The sequence below is a fragment of the Phycodurus eques genome, chromosome 13 (genome assembly GCF_024500275.1).
Source record: "Phycodurus eques isolate BA_2022a chromosome 13, UOR_Pequ_1.1, whole genome shotgun sequence".
Lineage (NCBI taxonomy): Eukaryota > Metazoa > Chordata > Actinopteri > Syngnathiformes > Syngnathidae > Phycodurus > Phycodurus eques.
In genome coordinates, this window is record NC_084537.1 from 259796 (window position 1) to 280652 (window position 20857).

Here is a 20857-nt window from a genome sequence, read left to right on the forward strand (position 1 = left end):
GGATTCCATGAGTTTTCTATTATTGGGAGTATTGTTGATTTTGTCCAGTTGATAGAGTCATCTGATATTTGTGAAAATGTTTTAATGAGATAGAAGACTGCCTGAATAGATGACTTGGGTTCCTGTAAATAAAGAAGAATATCATCAGCATACAGATTAATTTTGTGTTCTGTCACTGGCGAGCAGATACCTTTAATATTAGCATTCCGACATATCGCGTTCCCAAGAGGTTGGATGAATATTGCAAATAGGATTGGTGAAAGTGGAGTGGCGAGTTGTATTAAGTTGCTATCCAATCTATAAATGAGTCTCCAAAACCAAATTTGCGAAGTACTGCAAACAGGAAAGCCCATGGAACTTTATTGAACGCTTTCTCTACGTTGTGACATGATGATTGCTTTTAGATTTTTACGCTGTGACATGCTTATTAAATTTGATAGACGTCTGACGTTATTTGTAGAACTTCTACCTTCAATGCAGCCTGTCTGGTCATAGTGGATTGTCGACAGGAGTACCTCTTCAAGTCTCCCTGCGAGGGCTTTCGAGATAATCTCGCTAGCTACATGAACCAGTGATAAGGGCCGATAATTAGCCGGGAGAGCGGGGTCTTTACCTGACTTAGTAGTAATTTAATTGAAGCTGTGTTCATATGGCTACTAATTTTGTAGTAGCCATAATTTATCTCCTTGACTGTTCTGAAAAATAGAGGCGCTAGTATTGGCCAGAAATGTTTAATGAATTCGACGGAGATTCCATCCGGGCCAGGCGCTCTTCCCGATTGCTTATTTTTTAATGCATTATGTAATTCTGTGATGGTTAAAGGAGCATCAAGACTGTCTTTAATTTCTGAATTTAATTGAGGAATGTTTAAATCTTTAATAAAAGTTAAAATTTCTTTTTGGACTGGGTTGTTCAGTTAAAGTCACTTTTCCATTATATGACATTTTTGGCAAGTGTGTATAAACTGCTATAATAATTGTAAAGTATTTCATTTCTTTCTAGCGGTGACTGTGTACAGCTGCCGTTTGAATCTTGAATGGCTGTAATTAAGATTTTTCTTTATTGCGCTGAATTTGGTTCACAGGAAATTTGCCTGATTTGTTATTGTACTCAAAATTTTGTGTATCTTAACTGTTGTTGCAGAAAATCTGTTCTTTTTGATAAGATGTCTAATTGATGTTTTGCCTTTTGAAGTTGGTTTCTACACGTAATTGCATATTCTTCTTTGAGTTGTTTAATTTTTTTCCTTTTCATTTTCTAAATTTAGTTCTTGTTTTTTTTTTTGTACGTACCAAGAGTATGATATGATTCAACCTCTCATGACAGATTTCCCGGTTTCCCACACCACAGATGGGGATATGGTTTGGGAGTCATTGAGTTAAAAAAAAAAAAAATAGTCCCACTCTTTCCTCACAAAAGAATCAAACTCCGGGTCTCTCAATAGGGACGTGTAAAAGCGCCATGTTGGAGGAGGTCCCAGATTTGACTACATTTTTAGGTTGATATAAATGGGTGTATGGTCACTGATGATGATTGGATGTGTTTTGGAGGTAATTCTTTTAGCTGCCGAATTGTTTGAGCGAAAAAAAATCTATTCTTGAGAAAGAGTGGTGAACCGACGAGAAAAATGTCTTTTCTCTTTTTGTGCAGATTTTTACCCTCCATATGTCGACAAGTCCAAAGTTGTCCATATGCTGCTCTAATATATTGGCGCATTGTGGCTGATTGCTATTTTTGAGATTTGAGCGATCTATAAGGGGATTTAGCGTCAGGTTAAAGTCGCCTCCCGTGATAATTGTAGAATTGGCCGACATGTTTGAAACGAGCGTGTGAAAAAAGGCTGCATTGTCGACTTTGAACCATTTACTGTGGTCAACCGTCAGTTACATATCACAACCAGAGTTTCACTTGTCTTCATCCTGGGATGCTGAGATGATTCAGTTTGGATTATAGTTATAAACTTTTTACCTTTTTAATTTCCTCAGGTGAGCCACACAAGTTTGATCCTTTCTTCAGAGGTCCAGTCCACAGAAGGTAACCCATTGCTTCGTCCTTATGTCCAAGAATTTTTACCAGAGGTAGGGTACTCAAGTCACATGGCTTGACTCGAGTCAGACTGAGGTTGCCAATTTTAGGACTTGGGACTTGCTTGTTTAAAACTTAAGAAAGACTCGACTCTCATTAGACTTGAACTACGAGTATATGACCTGGCAAGTGTTGCCTATTTAAATTTGAAAATCTGAATTTTCAACACAATGTGCCTTTTGTTTTGTAAGAAACATTATTCTTTGTGTACTGAGTGTAAACATGGCCACCCACAATTATACTATGAGGCAGAGTGCAGATGCCACTTCATTATGCAAGTATAATGGAGGGAGCTCCGAAGAACACTACATTTGAATTCAAGGATATTGGTTTTATTAAATTTGAGAAAAATAGCTTAATAGGTAAGGTATGTTAACTTCACTTTAGAGAACTGAGAGCTGGTGAAACATTGAGCTTGATATGGGTTATGCGTTCAATTGCAATGACAATAGCGTGATTGACAGTACAGAGACTGTTTGTGCTCGTTAATGTGTTAGCATAGATATGAATACATAGACACCGCCCTGAGTAGGTTGAACTGTTGCTGCGATATGTCTGGGCGTCCGCCATATTTTATGTCTATTCTATTTTGGTGTCTGTGTAATTTTCCCACATTTGAAAGAAGGAAGGACTCGATTTAGCTGGATTCCAGTCAATACTTTCATTTTACAGAGAGGTTGGTTGCGATTGAACTGTTGCCAGTTTCTTTGTCTGCTCCATTGCACACCATTCGAATAACTCGTGTGGCATTTTTCAACAGTTCAAAGGTGCACGGGGGCGCACCCCTGATTGAGGCAATTGAAAAACACCTGCTTGAGTGTGCGTAGCAGCCTGCTTACAGCCGCTGCCGTCACAAGCAGCAGCCACTGTGCACAAACCTTGGAACGGCCGGCCCCACCCACGCGTACATCGCCCCAACACACCCCATTCAATCCTTCCATCGTAGCGTAGAATAGTGGTAGGGGAAGCTCTCGGTTCCCTTCTGGGTTGTCTCAATTATAATTTATTTCGTCTTTTGTAAAAGTGTTTCTGCATTTGTTAATTTGTTTTCTGAAAAGTAAAAGTGTTTTGGCTTTTGCTCATTTGTTTTCTCAAATGTGAAAGTGTTTCAAAATGCGTTATATTGTTTTGCACTTCCAGGCCACCGTAATGAACCCTTGTGTCAATGATTCTTTTGTACGCAAGGTTGGCTGCAAGCTTCAGTGCTGGTTGGAGCACACTATAGCTGAGATCTGCTTTGTTACCAAAACTCTGGAACACTCTTTGTGATTCGTACTAGTTTCAGCAGCAGCTCCATTTCACTGTAGTAAGTCAGTAGGTAGGATCTTCCAGGACAAGTGACGGTATTTGGCATGTACAAAGTGTGCGACCACCTCCACCCCATCAACTATCAAATTAGAAGTGTATCAAAAATCTTTTTTTTATTTTTTTTATACATTTCTCATATGAGTCAACTTTATTTTAATACGTATTAATTTGCTGCTTCTTGTTTTTCTTGAGTTTTTATGAACTCTCTGTATCGTGTTTTTGTTTTTGCAAGCTTTCTGCAAACCCTTTGACATCCACTGATTATCTTTATAATTTAGTTTTCTACCATATCGTTTAATTGAACAATTTCTTTAATGATATACCTTTCTAAATATGCTTAAAAATGTATCCTATGCTTTATCAGTGTCAGTTTCATTATATACTGCATGTCCCAATTTTAAAGTTTGAGCTATCTTAGAAGAAACAATCATTAATTTCTTTACCTTGCTCGCAGCAGAAATAGAGAGAGATGGTATTTAAATACCGATCTACTGATTTTCTCCTGTCTCAACAGAAGATGCACAGATGTCCTATGCTGTTTGATCTTCATCGTTGCCATTCTTTCATATGTCGCCCTTGGAATAGTGGGTGAGTCCTGTCCCACAGACTCATAGTTGTTTGATCTTATTTCATACCACCAACTCATATGTTGATCAAGACTGACATTACCTGAGGACTTGTGAGATTTCTTCTGTACCAGAGACTAACCGTATCCTTGTAGCCAGCTGCACACCAAGTAACGCGGCTGAATACTACTCAAGTTGTCGCCCAGTGTGCAGTGATTTTGGCAGCGATTAGCATGCACAAGTCAAAATGTTATTGAATTCAAGGCTTACAGTGGTGGGCAATACAATTCGGACGTGGGCGTTCGCTTAGCAGTCCAGAAACACTGGTGTGTGACTCACAAAATGTAGATCAGGTGGTAGATGGGATGGTCTGTCTCAGTCGTCTCGGGAAGCTTGGAGACAGGTTTGGTCGAATGAGAAAAAGGATGCACAAAAATGAAACAAAAACAAAAGAGGCGGAAGAAGAAAAAATGTTGTTCGTCACGCCTCGTTGGGAGAATATGACGGTCTCTCCCCCCGCCTGGTTCCGGGATCTGCTAGCAAGTTCAGAGAGCTCACGTTTGCCAGCGAGCGTTTCTGGTAGCTCAGCAGCAACTGTTCTGGAGGCTTAGCAGCGGCGATCCACAGAGGCTAAGGAGCCGGATCTCCATCCCCAATGCCCCCGGTTACCGAGCCATGTGCCCGAACAAAGAAAAACGGGAGGAGGGAGGGATGGCCGAAGGCCACCCCATCGCTGGGGAGCTGATAGCAAGACCCAGTGAGCAAGACAAGAGCGAAGAAACAAGAAGAGCGAACCAAGAGTAGAGGCTGGCAGCGGGAGTCCTGGTTTAAATACCCCGGTGTCGTGTCGAAGAGGACCGAGGATCAGAAAAGACCACACCCATCAGCTTGAATCTAGTCTACAATTTTGACACATAAAATGGGTTTAAAATCATATATTAATATAAAATACTCACGACTTTGTACTCTTTACTCACAGGTCAAGCATATAGAAGGACTGTTTAAACTTTAGTCTTGGCAAATCAACTGCTTATGGTTCAAATCACATTTCATGCTGCTTGGAGTCAAATCAAGACAAACAGTTCTCAAAATCTCACAGATGCGCTTGTAAGTTGACACACTGACGCAGACATCAAGGCATACAGTTGGAATAATTCTGCAGAGTTCGTAAAATATAAATCCATCCATTTTCTGTACCGCTTATCCTCCGTGGTTCGCGGGCGTGGTGGAGCCTATCCCAGCTATCTCCGCGCGAGAGGTGGGGTACACCCTGAACTGGTCGCCAGCCAATCGCATAAACAAACAACCATTCGCACTCACATTCATACCTACGGGCAATTTAGAGTCTTCAGTCAACCTACCACGCATTTTTTTGGAATGAGTGAGGAAACCGGAGTACCCGGAGAAAAGCCAAGCAGGGACGGGGAGAACATGCAAACTCCACACAGGTGGGGCCGGGATTTGAACCCCAGTCCTGAGAACTGTGAGGCAGATGTGCTAACCGTGCCGCCTCGTAAAATATCAAATATATCTGAAAAATATCTTTGGTTAAGCATCAAATGTCCCCGGTTCAGCATTGCAGTTCCTCTCAACGCCAGCGGGTGTTGCCTTGTCCCAACAATTGTTCCTATTCAAAGACAAATGGGCCGGTGAAAACATCTGGGGGCCTTTGATGCTTGGGAGTTCAGAGTTCTAGCGTAGATGTTAATTATTTTAAGGTCCACTTGAAGTACGCCAGACGTCCTCTTCATAGTAGTCTCAAAGCAGAGCCGCTTGGAAGAAAGGAGTTCAGCAAGTCGCAGGGGAGTCACTGTGACACCTCGGGTTGCGGGGAGCATATCCGGTGCACCGATGATGTCACCTCCCGGCACGTTGCCAGCGCACGTGCCTGTTGACGTCACCTCTTGGGACAGCCGTATCCATTTACGTCACATCCGGTAGCATGTGAAAACAAAATGACATCGCAACCGTCATGATGTCACATCCCAGCATTGATGTTGCATCTTTGCAGCATACACCTGGGACCCAAACCAATGCCTGTAGGAACAAAAGAAAACAATGGGTGTCACTCACGGTCATGCCGGCAACAATAAATGTCATTTGTGATCATACCTGTGAAACATGTCCCTTGTGGCCATGCCTCGCACCTATGGTGCGTGTGACCGTGCCCCGCAGACTTTGCCAAGGCAGCTGCAAAGGATGAACGCCAAAGCATATTTCCCAGGTCATGCCCAAGGTCACAACCCCACCATCTGCAAAGAAAATGAATTATTTCTAAAATTCCGCTAAATAATGTCACTTACGACCATGCCCTGCCCCGGGAGCCATGCCAAGGCATCTGCAAAGGTTTAACGCATACGCATATTTCCCAGGTCATGTCCATGTCTTCCCAAGGTCACAACCCCGCACCTGCAATGAATGGGACACTCACGTGGCATGTATACGTGACATCGGGTGGCCGACATGTTAGAAAATCAAGGAGTGTTTCGCCACGAAAATGTGTTTTTTCCTCCAACTCACCACAGGACGTGGGTTGTGCAAAGCGCTGAGCGGTCTATCAGTCTGAAAAAAATTCCATAGCAGTGAGCCTTTTTGTGAAAAGAGTACATGATCAAGAACATGTCCAGATGTTGCATCATTTAGTGATCATTCATATAGCGAAACCGAAAACAGTTTTACATTCCATTTGGCCATTTCTGAGGCTCTTATCAAGAACAAGTCTAGGCATGTTGCATTATTTGATGAAGATTCATACACCTAAATGAAAAAAAAAATCTGTATCAAAGAGTATTTAGCAAAGAAAATATCTATCTATCGATCGATCTGGATGGTTTGGATACGTCCAGAGGAAAGAGAGTGAGTATATTGGTAGAAGGGTGATGAGGAGGGAGCTGCCAGGCAAGAGAACTCAAGGAAGACCAAAGAGAAGGTTTATGGATGTCGCGAGGGAAGACATGAGGGCAGTTGATGTTAGAGAGGAGGATGCAGGAGATAGGCTGACATGGCAAGAACATGTCTGGAGATGTCTTCGGGACAATCCTCCTGAATGTAGGCTGATTTTTTTATTTTTAAGTTACATATGCAACCCCTCCAGGATTCATGTTTTTAATTTTTGTCAGACTATGCCTTCTAGGTAACTTTATCTCAGCAATGTAGACATTTATGCACCGTAAAGTGATTATTGAAATATAAGTAGAACCCAGTGTAAGTAACCGCCAAGCATGGCATCAGATAGAGGGCGGGTCGTTACATGGAACTGAACGCTCACTGATTTGGAATTTCTTCACTCTATGACCCCCAACATTTTGCCCAGTGGACGCCATGACGCCGGTTGTGACGTCATTTTGTTTTTCACATGCTACCGGATGTGACGTCAATGGATACGGATGTCCCTCGAGGCGACGGCATCGGGCACGTGCGCTGGCAACGTGCCGGGAGTTGACGTCATAGGCAATCAATAAGATTTTGACAGAAAGGCCATACTAATCATGTACTTTGTCATTAGAAATTGGATGAAAAAAATGATCACATTTATTTCTGTAGTGTCTAGTGAACAATTGCGAGGTGGTTTGGAGATTTGGCCATGTTTTTTTGAGAATGTCATCTCAGTTTCAAGAGATGAACCCAACCAATTGAGAAGAAACTAATAGTATGCTCATAGTGTCTGCGTTTCCATTTATGTGAAATAATTGCTCTGTTTATCCAGCCTGGTTACATGGTGACCCCAGGAAGGTGCTCCATCCAACAAACAGCTACGGCGAGTTTTGTGGTCAGAAAGGAACCTCCAATGAGTGAGTCATTCATGAGTCACCTCGACACATCAAACGCCTTTACATTCCCCCAGAAATGATCACGAACAATCTAGTTGAATAGTTTGGTTTTCATGTTTTGATGGTGCAAATCCATACAAAGTGACTGTAATGATGATTTGTTAATCGGTTGCAAGATTAGTGTAAATGGCATGTTGACCCAAATACATCCATCCATCCATCCATCCATCCATTTTGTGAGCAGCTTATCCTCACAAGGGTCACGGGAATGCTGGAGCCTATCCCAGCTATCATCGGGCAGGAGGCGGGGTAGACCCTGAACTGGTTGCCAGCCAATCGCAGGGCACATACAAACAAACAACCATTCGCACTCACATTCACACCTACGGGCAATTTAGAGTCTCCAATTCATGCTCTCTTGTTGCGATTGGACAGCGTTGTGTGCAACAGTATGAAGGACAATGTGGTGGCATCCTTGTTATTTTGGCTTTCTTGCCATCCATACACATGGAATGTGCTGATAACCTCCCCAGTTTAGCATCCCAGTAGGCACTCAGGTAAAAAGGGGTGTGTCGTATCTACCCATTTATATCTTTGGGGAAGACAATCAAACTGGAAGGAAACACAAGGGCTGGTAACGTCATCTAAAACTCATGGAGAGACGGTTACAAAATCAAACCCAAAACAGACACGAGACAAAATACAATAAATCAAGCAGATTTCTTGGACATGACAAAATAATGAACTAATTAACTGACTTTTGAGTGTGTTGGTGAACGTAAGCTTAATAACTTATATTGGATCTTTTTTCAGGAAGAGGCCCATTCTCTTCTATTTCAACATCTTAAAATGCGCCAATCCTTCTATTCTAATTCATCTACAGTGCCCAACAACTCAGGTAATAACAAAACAACTCTTACAGATGGCAAAATATTCAATCAATGTCCAAGATGTGCTAGGGTGTATGGTGGTGTATATATACATATATCGACACATATATATATGTTGCCCCCCCCCCCCCCCCAATTTGTTCATGTGGGTAAGATGTCCTGTTTTTCCAGATCTGTGTATCAAAGTGCCCTGACAGATTTGCTACTTATACTGAGATGCAGCTGGAGCACAAACTCAGCAACACTTCCTGGCGGTATTACAGACAGTTCTGCAAACATGGCTTCAATAACCCTGGCAAGGTACCAGTTATGATACATCATCTATGTTCAATTTAAGTTCCTATACATTTTGTCTGACTTTTATATTCAGGTTAGTTTTACTAAGTGTGGCTCTCATTCCTGTGACTTCAAATGTCCAAATGAGTTCCTTCACCAAAGGTCTTCACAAATGAAATCGTACTTCCACATTTTTCAAGGAGAATGTAGCTTTCACCAATTTATGAACACTGAAGAACATTCTGAATCATATCATACACTTTTTAACATTTTCATTCCTTCGTGTCTCTTTTCGGGTTTTGCCAGCCCGTATCTCAGGTTCTACGAGATGAGGATTGTCCCTCGATGATTGTGCCAAGTAGACCATGTAAGGATGACGCTTTAAAGGTCAGAGGACAAAGATGTTATGGGGTCAGTTAAAATTCATATTTGCCTTGTTTATATGTTATGTAATACATGCACATCGTTTCCAGCAAGATGTCAACTATAGTTTAGCTAAAAATGAGATTTTATTATGCGTATCGAGCACTCCCCGAACATACTCGGAGCTCGGGTTACTCTATCCAGCGACCGCAAAGGCGACCGGAAGTGACGTTGCAATTGGCAAACACGGCGCGCGCCACTCGATACGCAATGGCGAGCAACGTGTTGGAAGATGAGGAGGAGGAGCACCCAGCTCAACTCGGCATCGTCAAACCGTACGTTTGAGCTGAGCAGGACGGCACTGCCTGCACAAGAGACGACACAACACCACGCAGGGCGGACTCGAAATACAGACTGCTATGTTTGCGCATCCCATAAATCGAGAATTGACTTGCTCCGGCATCCTCGCGTGTCGATAGCAACATAGAGTCATGAATAAAATATAACAGGCATGCGCATGGGGTCAGACAGTTAAAGTCTTATACAGTCACGGCTAGAAATAATTGCACCCCAGGGGTGCAATTATTTGTGAGCCCGACTATACGCATTATATATTCATATATATGTAGTTCTCTTGCTATTATATATGTAGGTCCCTTGCTGGCTGGCGGTGGAGGTCTCGACGGCCGTAGGAAAAATAGTTGGTCTCGCGGCTGGTTTCAGCCTCTGCCTAACTACACCTGTGTATCCAATGCTTTCTGCTAAGTCTTTCTCAAAACACGGCAGTTCGAAGTGATCTCCACAGAGTTTGGAACGCATATCTGACCACGTTTCTTCCCGTCGATTGAATTTCCTTATCCACTGGTCACGTATTCCTTTTTCACTTGCAAAGGCAAAAAAACCATTCGTACAACCAAATGCCACACAATAAACCATTGTGAAATCAACATCTATCCAAGGACGGGGAACAACAGCATGGAACAATAGCACGCAACGCCGAACGGACAGGCTGTTTGGCTAGTGTTACGTCACAGCGCCGGATCGAGCCGGAGACCGGACGGCGCTAGATGCGAAAAGCAGAAGGCGCATTCTGAACCATATTTATCGATTTAACTGCCGTATAATCACTTTGAAATGGAAAATGGTTAACATCTTTGTCCTCTGACCTTTAATTGTTGAAATATGAAACCTTATTCTCAAGAAGTCCCACCAATTATGTTTTGTGACGTTAAATTACATAACATGACATTGCATTACGTGTGTGCTTGTGTGTTTGCGGGGGGGATGGGGCGGGCATCAGTTCTTCAGAGATGTCTACCAGATGTCATCACTCTGAATGGGACTGTGACAGTGGCAAACAAGACAAGGTTCAAAGACGCTCTTGAAACGCCACGCCACGTCACTGAACTCCAAGATGCTGCCAAGTACTCTATTGACACTTTGTTTTGGTTTTGTGTCCTTTTACATAAGATATTTTTCATTTCACATTTCGTTTTCTTGAAATTAAGTTATACTTTTTGAACTATGGCTTCAAATCAATTTGCAATGTGTTCCGAGTTATTATTATGTCATTTAAAAATAAAGAAAGAAAGAACTCACAATAAAAACAAGATTCAAAGTAACAAACTAAACATTCACCGCTCCAAAACAAACAGGGGAAAGTGGCGTGACATGACGTGTAAGGAAAGTGATCCGACACAGACCGACAGAAAACAGGGAACTGAATTACAAGCAAACTGACGAGACAACAAGGCACACCTTGACAAGACACGAGTGGCTGAGGGAGCTGACTGGGAGACGAGGAAAAGGGCGAAGGGGAACAGGTCCAAACCAAAACCGAACAAGATCAAGATCAAGACAAGACATGAACATCGACAAGGGGCACAGGGAAAACGTGACATGACATCAAACAAAAACGAAATCGAATCAAAACCAAGTCAACAACAACACGCATCACGGCAATTTTCATATCCTTTGATCAATAATGGTAAAGACATGGCCCTTTTGAAAAGCAATTAATTTTAGCGATATGAGCATGTGAATTATTGGTAGTGGTTATCCATCAAATGGTCATAATTGTTTCGATATAAAAATGATTCCAAAGCCATATTTTTCAAACGTTTAATGCAAAATGTCTTTACCGTCAGGTGTTTGAAATGAAGTTTCATCATTTGCAACATGATTTCTGAAGAGGCTACATTTTTGGATATATATGATTTTTTTTTTTTAGGCTTCATATGCCTTTTCCATGAAAACTAACACAAACGCATGGCTTCAGTTATTTTTTATTCTTTTTTTTTTTGCTTCTTTTACAAGCGGCCCTTCTGAGGAGTGTGACAGTAGCAATAATATTGCATGCATATAATATTGCTATTATTAATGTAATATATATATATATATATTAATATTATATATATATATATATATTAATATATTATATTAATATAAATGTTGAAATTTTGCTTTTTAAAAATGATATTATAGGGATTTTAGCAAAACTAATGATATTCTATTCGATTGCTTGGAAATGGAGAGCTTATTACATGCATGCATACCTTTGCATTTTCCACCGACAAATAAAATGTGTTAAACTCAAATGTAAAGAGAATTTGGATTCATACACTGGAAATTGGAAGCATAATAATGATGAATACAATGGATTATAATCTAGGTGTTTGCATTTGTTTCTATGAAAATAAGAATTTAATTGTTATAAATGCCTTCTCATCTTTGCAGAGGAATAAGAGGACTCGTGGATACTCGGGCGCTGGGAGTGAAGATAGCGGAAGATTATGCTAAATCATGGCCTTGGATCGTTGTGTAACTACAAGCACACACGTTTGCACACATTGCATAGTTGGACTGGATAGTTTCTCTGTAACGTCTGGAAGGTCTTTACCTACCGGGGGCCAAATAGCTCGATAAATCTTGCCGCCGAGTGTGGCACATTGGCACTGGTGAGTTGTGACGCATGTTTTGTAAAAACGTCAATGTTAGAAGAGCCGGTGCTCTTGTAACATACTGTACATATGGCGTGGCGTGGCACACAGGGGAGGAGGAAGCAACCTTGTTCGTATAACGAGCCCGAGCGCATGTCGCCGTTATGCCCCTGGGCAAGAAATATACTCTATACTGTACTTTTAAGCAGCTCCTCCCGTTCCCGGTGTACAGCCCCAATTCCAATGAAGTTGGGACGTTGCGTTAAACATGTATAAAAACAGAATACAATGATTTTCAAATCATGCTCAACTTTTACTGAATTGAATACATTACAAAGAAAAGATATTTCATGTTCAAACCGATCAACTGGATTGTTTCTAGCAAATAATCATTGATTTAGAATTTGACGGCTGTAACGCGTTCCAAAAAAGCTGGGGTTGTAAATTGGTTACCTGGCCTGCAGTGTTGCCACAGTTACCTTGAAAGAGTAACTTAGTTACTTGACTGATTACTTGTAACTCCGAGGGCCTGTGCTTCTCAAGAACGGAGAGCTTGGATGATTCCCCTTATCATTGGATAATCATTTCATGTTGTTTCCTTTATTTCAGAGGTCTGCTGATATCCTTGCTGTTTAGTCTCATCTTTATCGTGCTGCTGAGATTCACAGCTGGGCTGATGTTGTGGATTACCATCATCGCCGTCATGCTCCTGGTGGCATCTGGTAGGTTTTTCATCTCTGCGCATCTATTCATCTACGCTGTCTATTAGTATTCATGTTGTAACCTCAGAGTGGCGTTCAACAACTCATTCAATATGTATGCACAATTGTAGCTATGTGCTACTGCTCCGTGGTGTTAACCACACGGGGGCACAATCAAGGTTATGATGTATCCCTTGCGGAAGTTGGACTGCAGACAGATCTCAAAGTCTATCTACAGCTCAGAGAAACTTGGATCATTTTATGTAAGTCTTCTCTTTTTCCTTTTACACCTTTCGTCATTGTATTTACATTTTATTTTCTTCTCTCGTCCCCTTCTGTAATCGTCGACCGTAACCGTGTCAGAGTGAGTTACAGATATGTTGGGATGTTGTCCTGAAACACACAGCAAGCAAGGTTATTTTTATCTACTACTATTTAAGCTTAATACAATATTTTAACCTGAGAGCAGTTTAGAGCGGGGGCGAGACTTGGCCTCTTTCATTGAGAAGAAAAAAAGAATACCTCTCAAAATAGCCATTTCGGGGCACTTCTTCTTCGCCTGATGGATTGCAAAGCGACGTTCAGACAGGCAAGGTGCGTTCAAAGTGCCGATGTGTCCTGCAATTCACAGCGGTCGTTGCCACTATTTTGTTTTGTAAGCATCGACAGCCGGCGGAGGCGCCATATTATTGTAGACATTACTTCCGCGTCGAACGCCACAATTGGGTTCACGTGGGCAAGTCAGCCGACCACTGTATTGCTTGTGATGTCGTCACACGTTACATGGGTTCTGCGGCCGATCAGATGCTTAAATAGTGTAACAAGGAAGTGGAGTGAGCACTGTTGCATCCTTTTTTCTTTTTTTCTTTTTTTGCCCCGCCATTGCGCCGTAGCAGCCCGGCTCATTAGCGTGCCTTGACAAACGTCATCTGTTAGCCTCGAGTTGCCGACCTCTGCTCTAGGTATTAAGTTCAATTCTGACATGCGTGCAATATTCAAACTAAATTACAACCCAATTAACAAAAAGAAGGAATGAGCACACATTTTAGTGTCATGTCTATTGTGGCTTTGCCAATCTCAGTGGCATCTCTCGGAGTGACAGAGGTTTCCATCTTGTTGATAATTGTCATCATGAGGAGGAGGATCAAGTTGGCCATTGCCCTGCTCAGAGAGGCCAGCAAGTATGTCCATCTTAATCACAGTACTGTTGTATGTGTTCAAAGACACACAGCAATGGGATGGATGTGTTTTCATTCATTTGCTTTGTCTCTTTTGCAGAGCCATCGGTCACATCATGTCAACCCTCTTGTACCCAATCTTAACATTGATTTTGCTGACTGTTTGTCTTTCCTACTGGGCTGTTACTGCTGTGTATCCTTGAGAAGGGTCAAAGATGATACAGAAGACCTTCACATTAAACTTGCAAATGCCGTTTTCAGAGTAGAGCCGCTGCTCCTCCACATTGAGAGGAGGCAGATGAGGTGGTTGGGGCATCTGATTCGGATGCCTCCCGGACGCCTCCCTGGCAAGTCAGAAACCTTGGTGTATTGATAGATTCCGACCTGACTTTCAACAGTCATATCAAATCAATTACTAAAACTGTCTTCTACCATCTGAAGAACACATCCAGAGTGAAGGCTTGCATGTGCCAAGCAGACCAGGAGAAGCTCATCCATGCTTTTAGGTCAAGTAGACTTGACTATTGTAATGGTCTTCTGACTGACTCCCCCAAAAGAGCATTAAACAGCTGCAGCTCATTCAGAATGCTGCAGTTCGGTTTCTGACTAGAACAAAGAGCTCAAAGAATATAACTCCAATTCTAAAGTCTCCACACTGGCTCCCATTCAGCTCTAGAATAGATTTTAAAGTTCTGCTACTGGTAAAACAAACAAACAAAAAACACTAAATGCTTTAGGTCCTGAATACATGAAGAAAATGCTAATGGAATATGAACCCTGTACGCTGTTTTAATTGCCACATTATTTTTCTCTTTGTTTTAAATGTTTATAAGCATTTTTTTCTGTTTTTGAATGCTTTTGCTCATCTAAAACACATTGAGTTACAATGTGTTATAAAATGCGCTATATAAATACATTTGCTGAGCTTTGCTTCTTTCTATTTTTCTCCCCATAGCACTGTGAATAAGTGAATTACTAATGCAAACTAATAAGGCATGTTGGACATGTAATGGATTTTTTAAAGTGAGTCATTCAGTTTACACGTAGCCAGGGCCTGAAGAACCAGCTCTCGAAAAAAGAAGCCAAAATCTCCAACACTCGAAGATTGTCTGCAACCTTTACTGGGAGCCCCTAAATCAATAGTTAGCGACATACTGCAGTGACTAATATTACTGCACAAAACTGCAGTCAATATCTCCTAAACGACAGCAGAATGTACATTTGAACACAAGCGTGACATATCAAGTGACATAGCCGTTTGCTTGGGCAAAATGCGAGGTACGTTGTCTTTTGTTTAGATTTACTCAGTGGAAATACATGCCAATCAGTTGATATGTCTTTAACTGACACTGTAAACCAGTTACTTAGCATCCTCAGATGACACCATCTATAAAGTGATGTCCCCTGATGTGAGCTGTCCTTATTCCAACAGCACTTGCAACCCCGAGGTAAAAGTATATCGTTTTCAGTTGTCAGTTCAGACATCATTTTAAACCAATTCCTGTTAGAAACTGGCATTTCTTTTTCCCATTTCATGAGAATGTTCGATACATGTTGGATTCAAATGTATTTTTACTACTACATGAGAATATTAAAACAACACAAAAACATCCTGTTTTTTATTTTTTCAATTCTTGGTGGTAACAGAATTATTTTGTTCTCGTTCCCTGACATCGCAGACTTTCAACAGAAGCAACATATCCAAAGAAACGTCCTGTCTGGGTTCTCAGTGCCTGTTTGCATTCTATGGCGGAGAGACGCCCTACCACCGTTACATGTTGCTACTACAAATTTCCAACTTGCTGATCTTTCTCTGGCTGGTTAACTTCATCTTGGCCCTGCAGCAATGCACTCTTGCTGGAACATTTTCCAGCTACTACTGGGCCAAGAGGAAGCCCGAGGATGTACCTCCCTGTCCGATGTTCTCATCCTTCAACAGGGCAATCAGGTCGGAATAATGGAAAAGATCGTGAGCCTTTTCTTTAATTGCCGGGGGGGGGGGGGTGGGGGGTTGTCTGATGGGTCCTTGTGGTGAAGTGGAGGCAAGAAGGCAGGTGGACCAAGGCGCAGGGAATAAGGCAAGCCAGGAGTGCAGGGAAATCTCAAAAAACATAATATTGCAAAAAGACAAACAAAGGTACTTGATAGCAAGATCGGTGACATAAAGACAGGACACATGACAGAGACAAGATGGCGTCAAATATAGACAGACTTGAGACAACGAGGACAAGATGCAAGTGGCTGGAGAGAGCTGACTGGCTGATACAAGGGAAGCGCAACTGACAAGACCTGATGGAGACATGAAGCGCAGACAGGGAAGGCCGGAATAATAACAATAGGTTGGAGGGAGTAAGAGCACTGAATCAGAAATGGGAAAAAAATAGATATATTGCACAATTTGTGAACGTTTCCATTGAGAACAAACAGAAAGGAGACACATTTCCTTTTTATTCGCACCAAATTAAATAGGTTCTTATGCAGCATCGGCCATTCCATTTTTCAAGAAAATCTGTTTGTACTCACTTACTGGTTAACAAATATGCAAACTAAATTTAAGTCTCTGCTCCGCACGTGGTACAAGACCGGGGACTATGGTCAGTCTTGTTACAAAATGATGGCATAATTTAAGGGTGGTTTACGTTGCCATTGCTACTTCTGTTTTTTTCCAAGCATCCTTGTTGGATTATTTACTCTGGACTGGACCGACTGGAAGAGATTAGCGCATTATTTGACAATAAGATTTCAACCACACCAAAATACTTAAGAGAATTATCTCAGCAATTAAATGTAATAATCTGTCCATGGCATTCCTGCTCTTGCTGGGGATAGTGTTAAAAACTCAACTCCATTCCCTGCAAATATACTGTTTTTTTTTAATACAACTACTTAAACCAATGTGAAATTGTATCATGGGAACTGGAGCGATTATGAAATTTTGTCGACCTTCTATGTTTTCTTCAGGTATCACACAGGGTCTTTGGCATTTGGTGCTCTCATTCTCTCTGTTGTCCAGCTTTTCCAGATCATACTGAAATACTTGGAGAAGAAACTCAAAGGTTTACATATTACACGCAATGTCAATGTGACACTAGCTGCTGTAGCTAGTAAATGTTTTTAAATGTTTTTGTTTGTACCCTAATGATCGTGGTTGGGTCTTTACAGGGATTGACAACAGCCTGTCCAGGTTTATACTGTGCTGCCTTACATGCTGTTTCTGGTGTTTGGAAAAATGTCTTCGCTACATGAATCGAAACGCTTATATAATGGTGAGTTTCATAGATTGCGTGTTTGCGCATCTAATGCTGCCATTGCAGACATGCAATATTTATGATATATTTTCCACGAGGTGGCAATCTATGGCAAGAACTTCTTTGAATCAGCTCAACAGGCATTCTTCCTTCTCATGAGGAACATGGTCAGGTCAGTATCATTCGCGTAACTTTGATGGAGGGAGCACGAGTTCGCTTCTCTTTCAGTGACAGTGTGAAGTGAGCGTGAATGGATGTCTGTCTCGATATGGTCCCTGTAACTGACTGGCGACCAGTCCAGGGAGTATTCTGCCTTTTGCCCGAAGTCAGCTGGCATGGGCTCCGGCTCCCCACGACCCTGACACGATAAGGGGTATAGAAAATGGATGGATGGGTGCTCACTACAGTTCTTTGTTTAAATTGAAAGTAGTAGAGAGGAGCTAGTAGATAGACTGTTGACTCAACTTATCTTCGACTTCTGTCTCGTCAATCACAACATCATCTCGTTGGTGACCCCCAACGTAAGCGTTATGTCGAACGACAATTGTAAAAAAGACCCGGCAGTGTCCGCAGTGTTCAGTGCTAACAAGGCTCTGAATGTCGGTGTCTTGGCAAATCAAGTGCCTGTGGTTCAAATCACATTTCATGCTGCTTGGAGTCAAATCAAGACAAATAGTTCTCAAAATCTCGCAGCTGCGCTTATAAAGTTGACACACTGACACAGACATCAAGGCATACAGTTGGAATCATTCTGCAGAGTTCGTAAAATATCAAAACAGAAATTTTATTTGGTTAAACATCAAATGTGAGTTCACTGTTCGGCTTTGCAGTTCCTCTCAACGCCAGCGGGTGTTGCCTTGCCCCAGCAATTGTTCCTATTCAAAGAAAAATGGTCCGGTGAAAACATCTGGGGGTCTTTGATGCTTGGGAGTTCAGAGATCGAGCCTAGATGTTATTTATTTTAAGGTCCACTTGAAGTACGCCAGCAGTCAAAGCAGTTTATCAAGCCGTATATATATATATATATTATTATATAGTCTTCAAGATTTGAAGACTGGTTGTGTGGAGGAATGGGACAAAATCACACCAGAGCAATGCATGCGACTAGTTTCTCCATACAGGAGGTGTCTTAAAGCTGTCATTGCAAATAAAGGCTTTTGTACAAAGTATGAAATAAATACCAATTGGCGTGTTCAATACCCTTTCCCTGTGTCATTTCACATTATTACACAGAACTTCGTTTGAGCTTATTTGTTCTACTTTCTTTGTATGTTTGGATTACTTGGGTTGTTCCCAACATCTGGTGAAAATTTCATGTCAATAACACCTTTGGAAATATACGGGATGGTGATGTGTTAAATACTTATTTCAGCCCCTGTGTATATAACAGACATACATACAGTATATACAGATATACACACATACTGTTTAATGTCTGTGTATATATATATATATATATATATATATATATGTGTGTATATATATATATATATATATATATATATATATATATATATATATATATATATATATATATATATATGTGTGTATATATATATATATATATATATATATATATATATGTGTGTGTGTGTGTGTATATCTGTATATACTGTATGCATGTCTGTTATTTAGGTATACAAGTACAGTGGGTACGGAAAATTGTCAGACCCCTTAAATATTTCACTCTTTGTTATATTGCAGCCATTTGTTAAAACCATTTAAGTTCATTTTCTACCTCATTGATTTACACACAGCACTCCATATTGACAAAAAAAACCCGGAATTGTTTTAATTTTTTTTTCCTGATTTATTAAAAAAGAAAAACTGAAATATCACACAGCCATAAGTATTCAGACCCTTTGCTGTGACATTCATATTCATATTTAATTCAGGTGTGCTGTCCATTTCTTCTGCTCATCCTTGAGATGGTTCTCCACCTTCATTGGAGTCCAGCTGTGTTTGATGATACTGATTGGACTTGATTAGGAAAGCCGCACCCCCTGTCTATAGAAGACCTTACAGCTCACAGTGCATGTCAGAGCAAATGAGAATCGTGAGGTCAAAGGAACTGCCTGAAGAGCTCAGAGACAGAATTGTGGCAAGGCACAGATCTGGCCAAGGTTAAAAAGCAAATGCTGCTGCACTTAAGGTTCCTAAGAGCACCGTGGCCTCCATAATCCTGAAATGGAAGACGTTTGGGACGACCAGAACCCTTCCTAGAGCTGGGCGTCCGGCAAAACTTAGCAATTGGGTGAGAAGAGCCTTGGTGAGAGAGGTCAAGAAGAACACAAAAATCACTGTGGCTGAGCTCCAATTGAGCATCTCTGGAAAGACCTGAAAATGGCTGCTCACCAACGTTCACCATCCAACCTGACGGAACTGGAGAGGATCTGCAAGGAGGAATGGCAGAGGATCCCCAAATCCAGGTGTGACAAACTTGGTGCATCCTTCCCAAAAAAGACTCATGGCTGTATTAGCTCACAAGGGGGCTTGCTTCGACTAAATACTGAGCAAAGGCTCTGAATACTTACGGCTGTGTGATATTTCAGTTTTTCTTTTTTAATAAAGCTGCAAAAATGTCAACAATTCCATTTGTTTCTGTCACTACGGGGTGCTGTGTGTACATTAAATGTGGAAAAAAATGAACTTAAATGATTTTAGCAAATGGCTGCAATATAGCAAAGAGTTAAGGGGGTCTGAATACTTTCCATCCCCACTTGTATGTTCAGTCATACAGATGTTGAACATCATTTCCATCCGTCTTCTCCAGGGTTGCAATTGTGGACAGAGTGACGGATTTTCTGTTGTTTTTGGGGAAAGTAATGATATCAGGAGGAGTTGGTAAGTAAGAACTAACGTTTACAGAGCAGTTGCAGCAGTCCATTTGCGTGTTTCCAGTGAGCAAAACTCAAACACCCATTTTGTCTGTTTCAGGTGCGTTAGCAGTACTCTTGTTTTCAAGGAAAATCCCTCTTTTCCAGGAGCAAGTGCCTTATCTCAACTACTATGAGGTTCCTATCATGGTACTACAAGCAGACAATTCATTCCAGTTTTCTGATTTTTGGAGCACATTTGAGAATATTTCTTGCTTTTCGTCTCCCATAATAAGATGATGCACGTATGAACTAATCAGCTCTCGGTTTAGTTGTGTAAGTCATAATGATGCCTAAAAACATGTTCCACGTAACAGTATGCTTCCGCCTTTTTCCAAGCTCAGAAATACAGTAAGTGACCATTGTTTTTTTTTTTTCCCCCCCCCCATATCAGACAACGGTGGCGGGGGCCTATCTGATCGCTCATGGTTTCTTCGGTGTTTACGCCATGTGTGTTGACACATTTTTCCTCTGCTTCTGTAAGTCCATTACTTTGATACTCAAATATTCTTAATTCAGCCGTCCATCTCAAGTCATTTTCTTTGTTATTTTCAAGACAGCAACGTAAAGTGGGTGTCACCAATTATTTTATGATCGTATTGAAATATTTTTGCCGAGGAGGAGGGCGCTGACAGTGCGCCCCTCCAGCAGATGGCG

At 41.4% G+C, this 20857-nt stretch overlaps 1 protein-coding gene across 2 annotated transcripts in view; it reads left to right on the plus strand.

Moving 5' to 3' along the window:
- The window catches only part of slc44a5a (solute carrier family 44 member 5a), a 33257-nt gene that overhangs the window by 10739 nt on the left and 1661 nt on the right, over positions 1–20857 (plus strand). Inside the window, exons 3-22 of one of the 2 annotated variants that reach the window (XM_061694253.1) lie at positions 1986–2034; positions 3908–3981; positions 7666–7750; positions 8543–8627; positions 8791–8919; positions 9202–9262; positions 10559–10682; positions 11995–12078; positions 12807–12919; positions 13030–13161; positions 13980–14079; positions 14177–14269; positions 15437–15524; positions 15756–16024; positions 17038–17132; positions 17239–17342; positions 17423–17496; positions 20098–20168; positions 20262–20350; positions 20595–20679. In XM_061694253.1, the coding sequence (XP_061550237.1) occupies positions 1986–2034; positions 3908–3981; positions 7666–7750; positions 8543–8627; positions 8791–8919; positions 9202–9262; positions 10559–10682; positions 11995–12078; positions 12807–12919; positions 13030–13161; positions 13980–14079; positions 14177–14269; positions 15437–15524; positions 15756–16024; positions 17038–17132; positions 17239–17342; positions 17423–17496; positions 20098–20168; positions 20262–20350; positions 20595–20679 (2004 nt within the window). The remainder of the gene's footprint in view (positions 1–1985; positions 2035–3907; positions 3982–7665; positions 7751–8542; positions 8628–8790; positions 8920–9201; positions 9263–10558; positions 10683–11994; positions 12079–12806; positions 12920–13029; positions 13162–13979; positions 14080–14176; positions 14270–15436; positions 15525–15755; positions 16025–17037; positions 17133–17238; positions 17343–17422; positions 17497–20097; positions 20169–20261; positions 20351–20594; positions 20680–20857) is intronic. The other variant, XM_061694254.1, reaches the window with a different exon arrangement.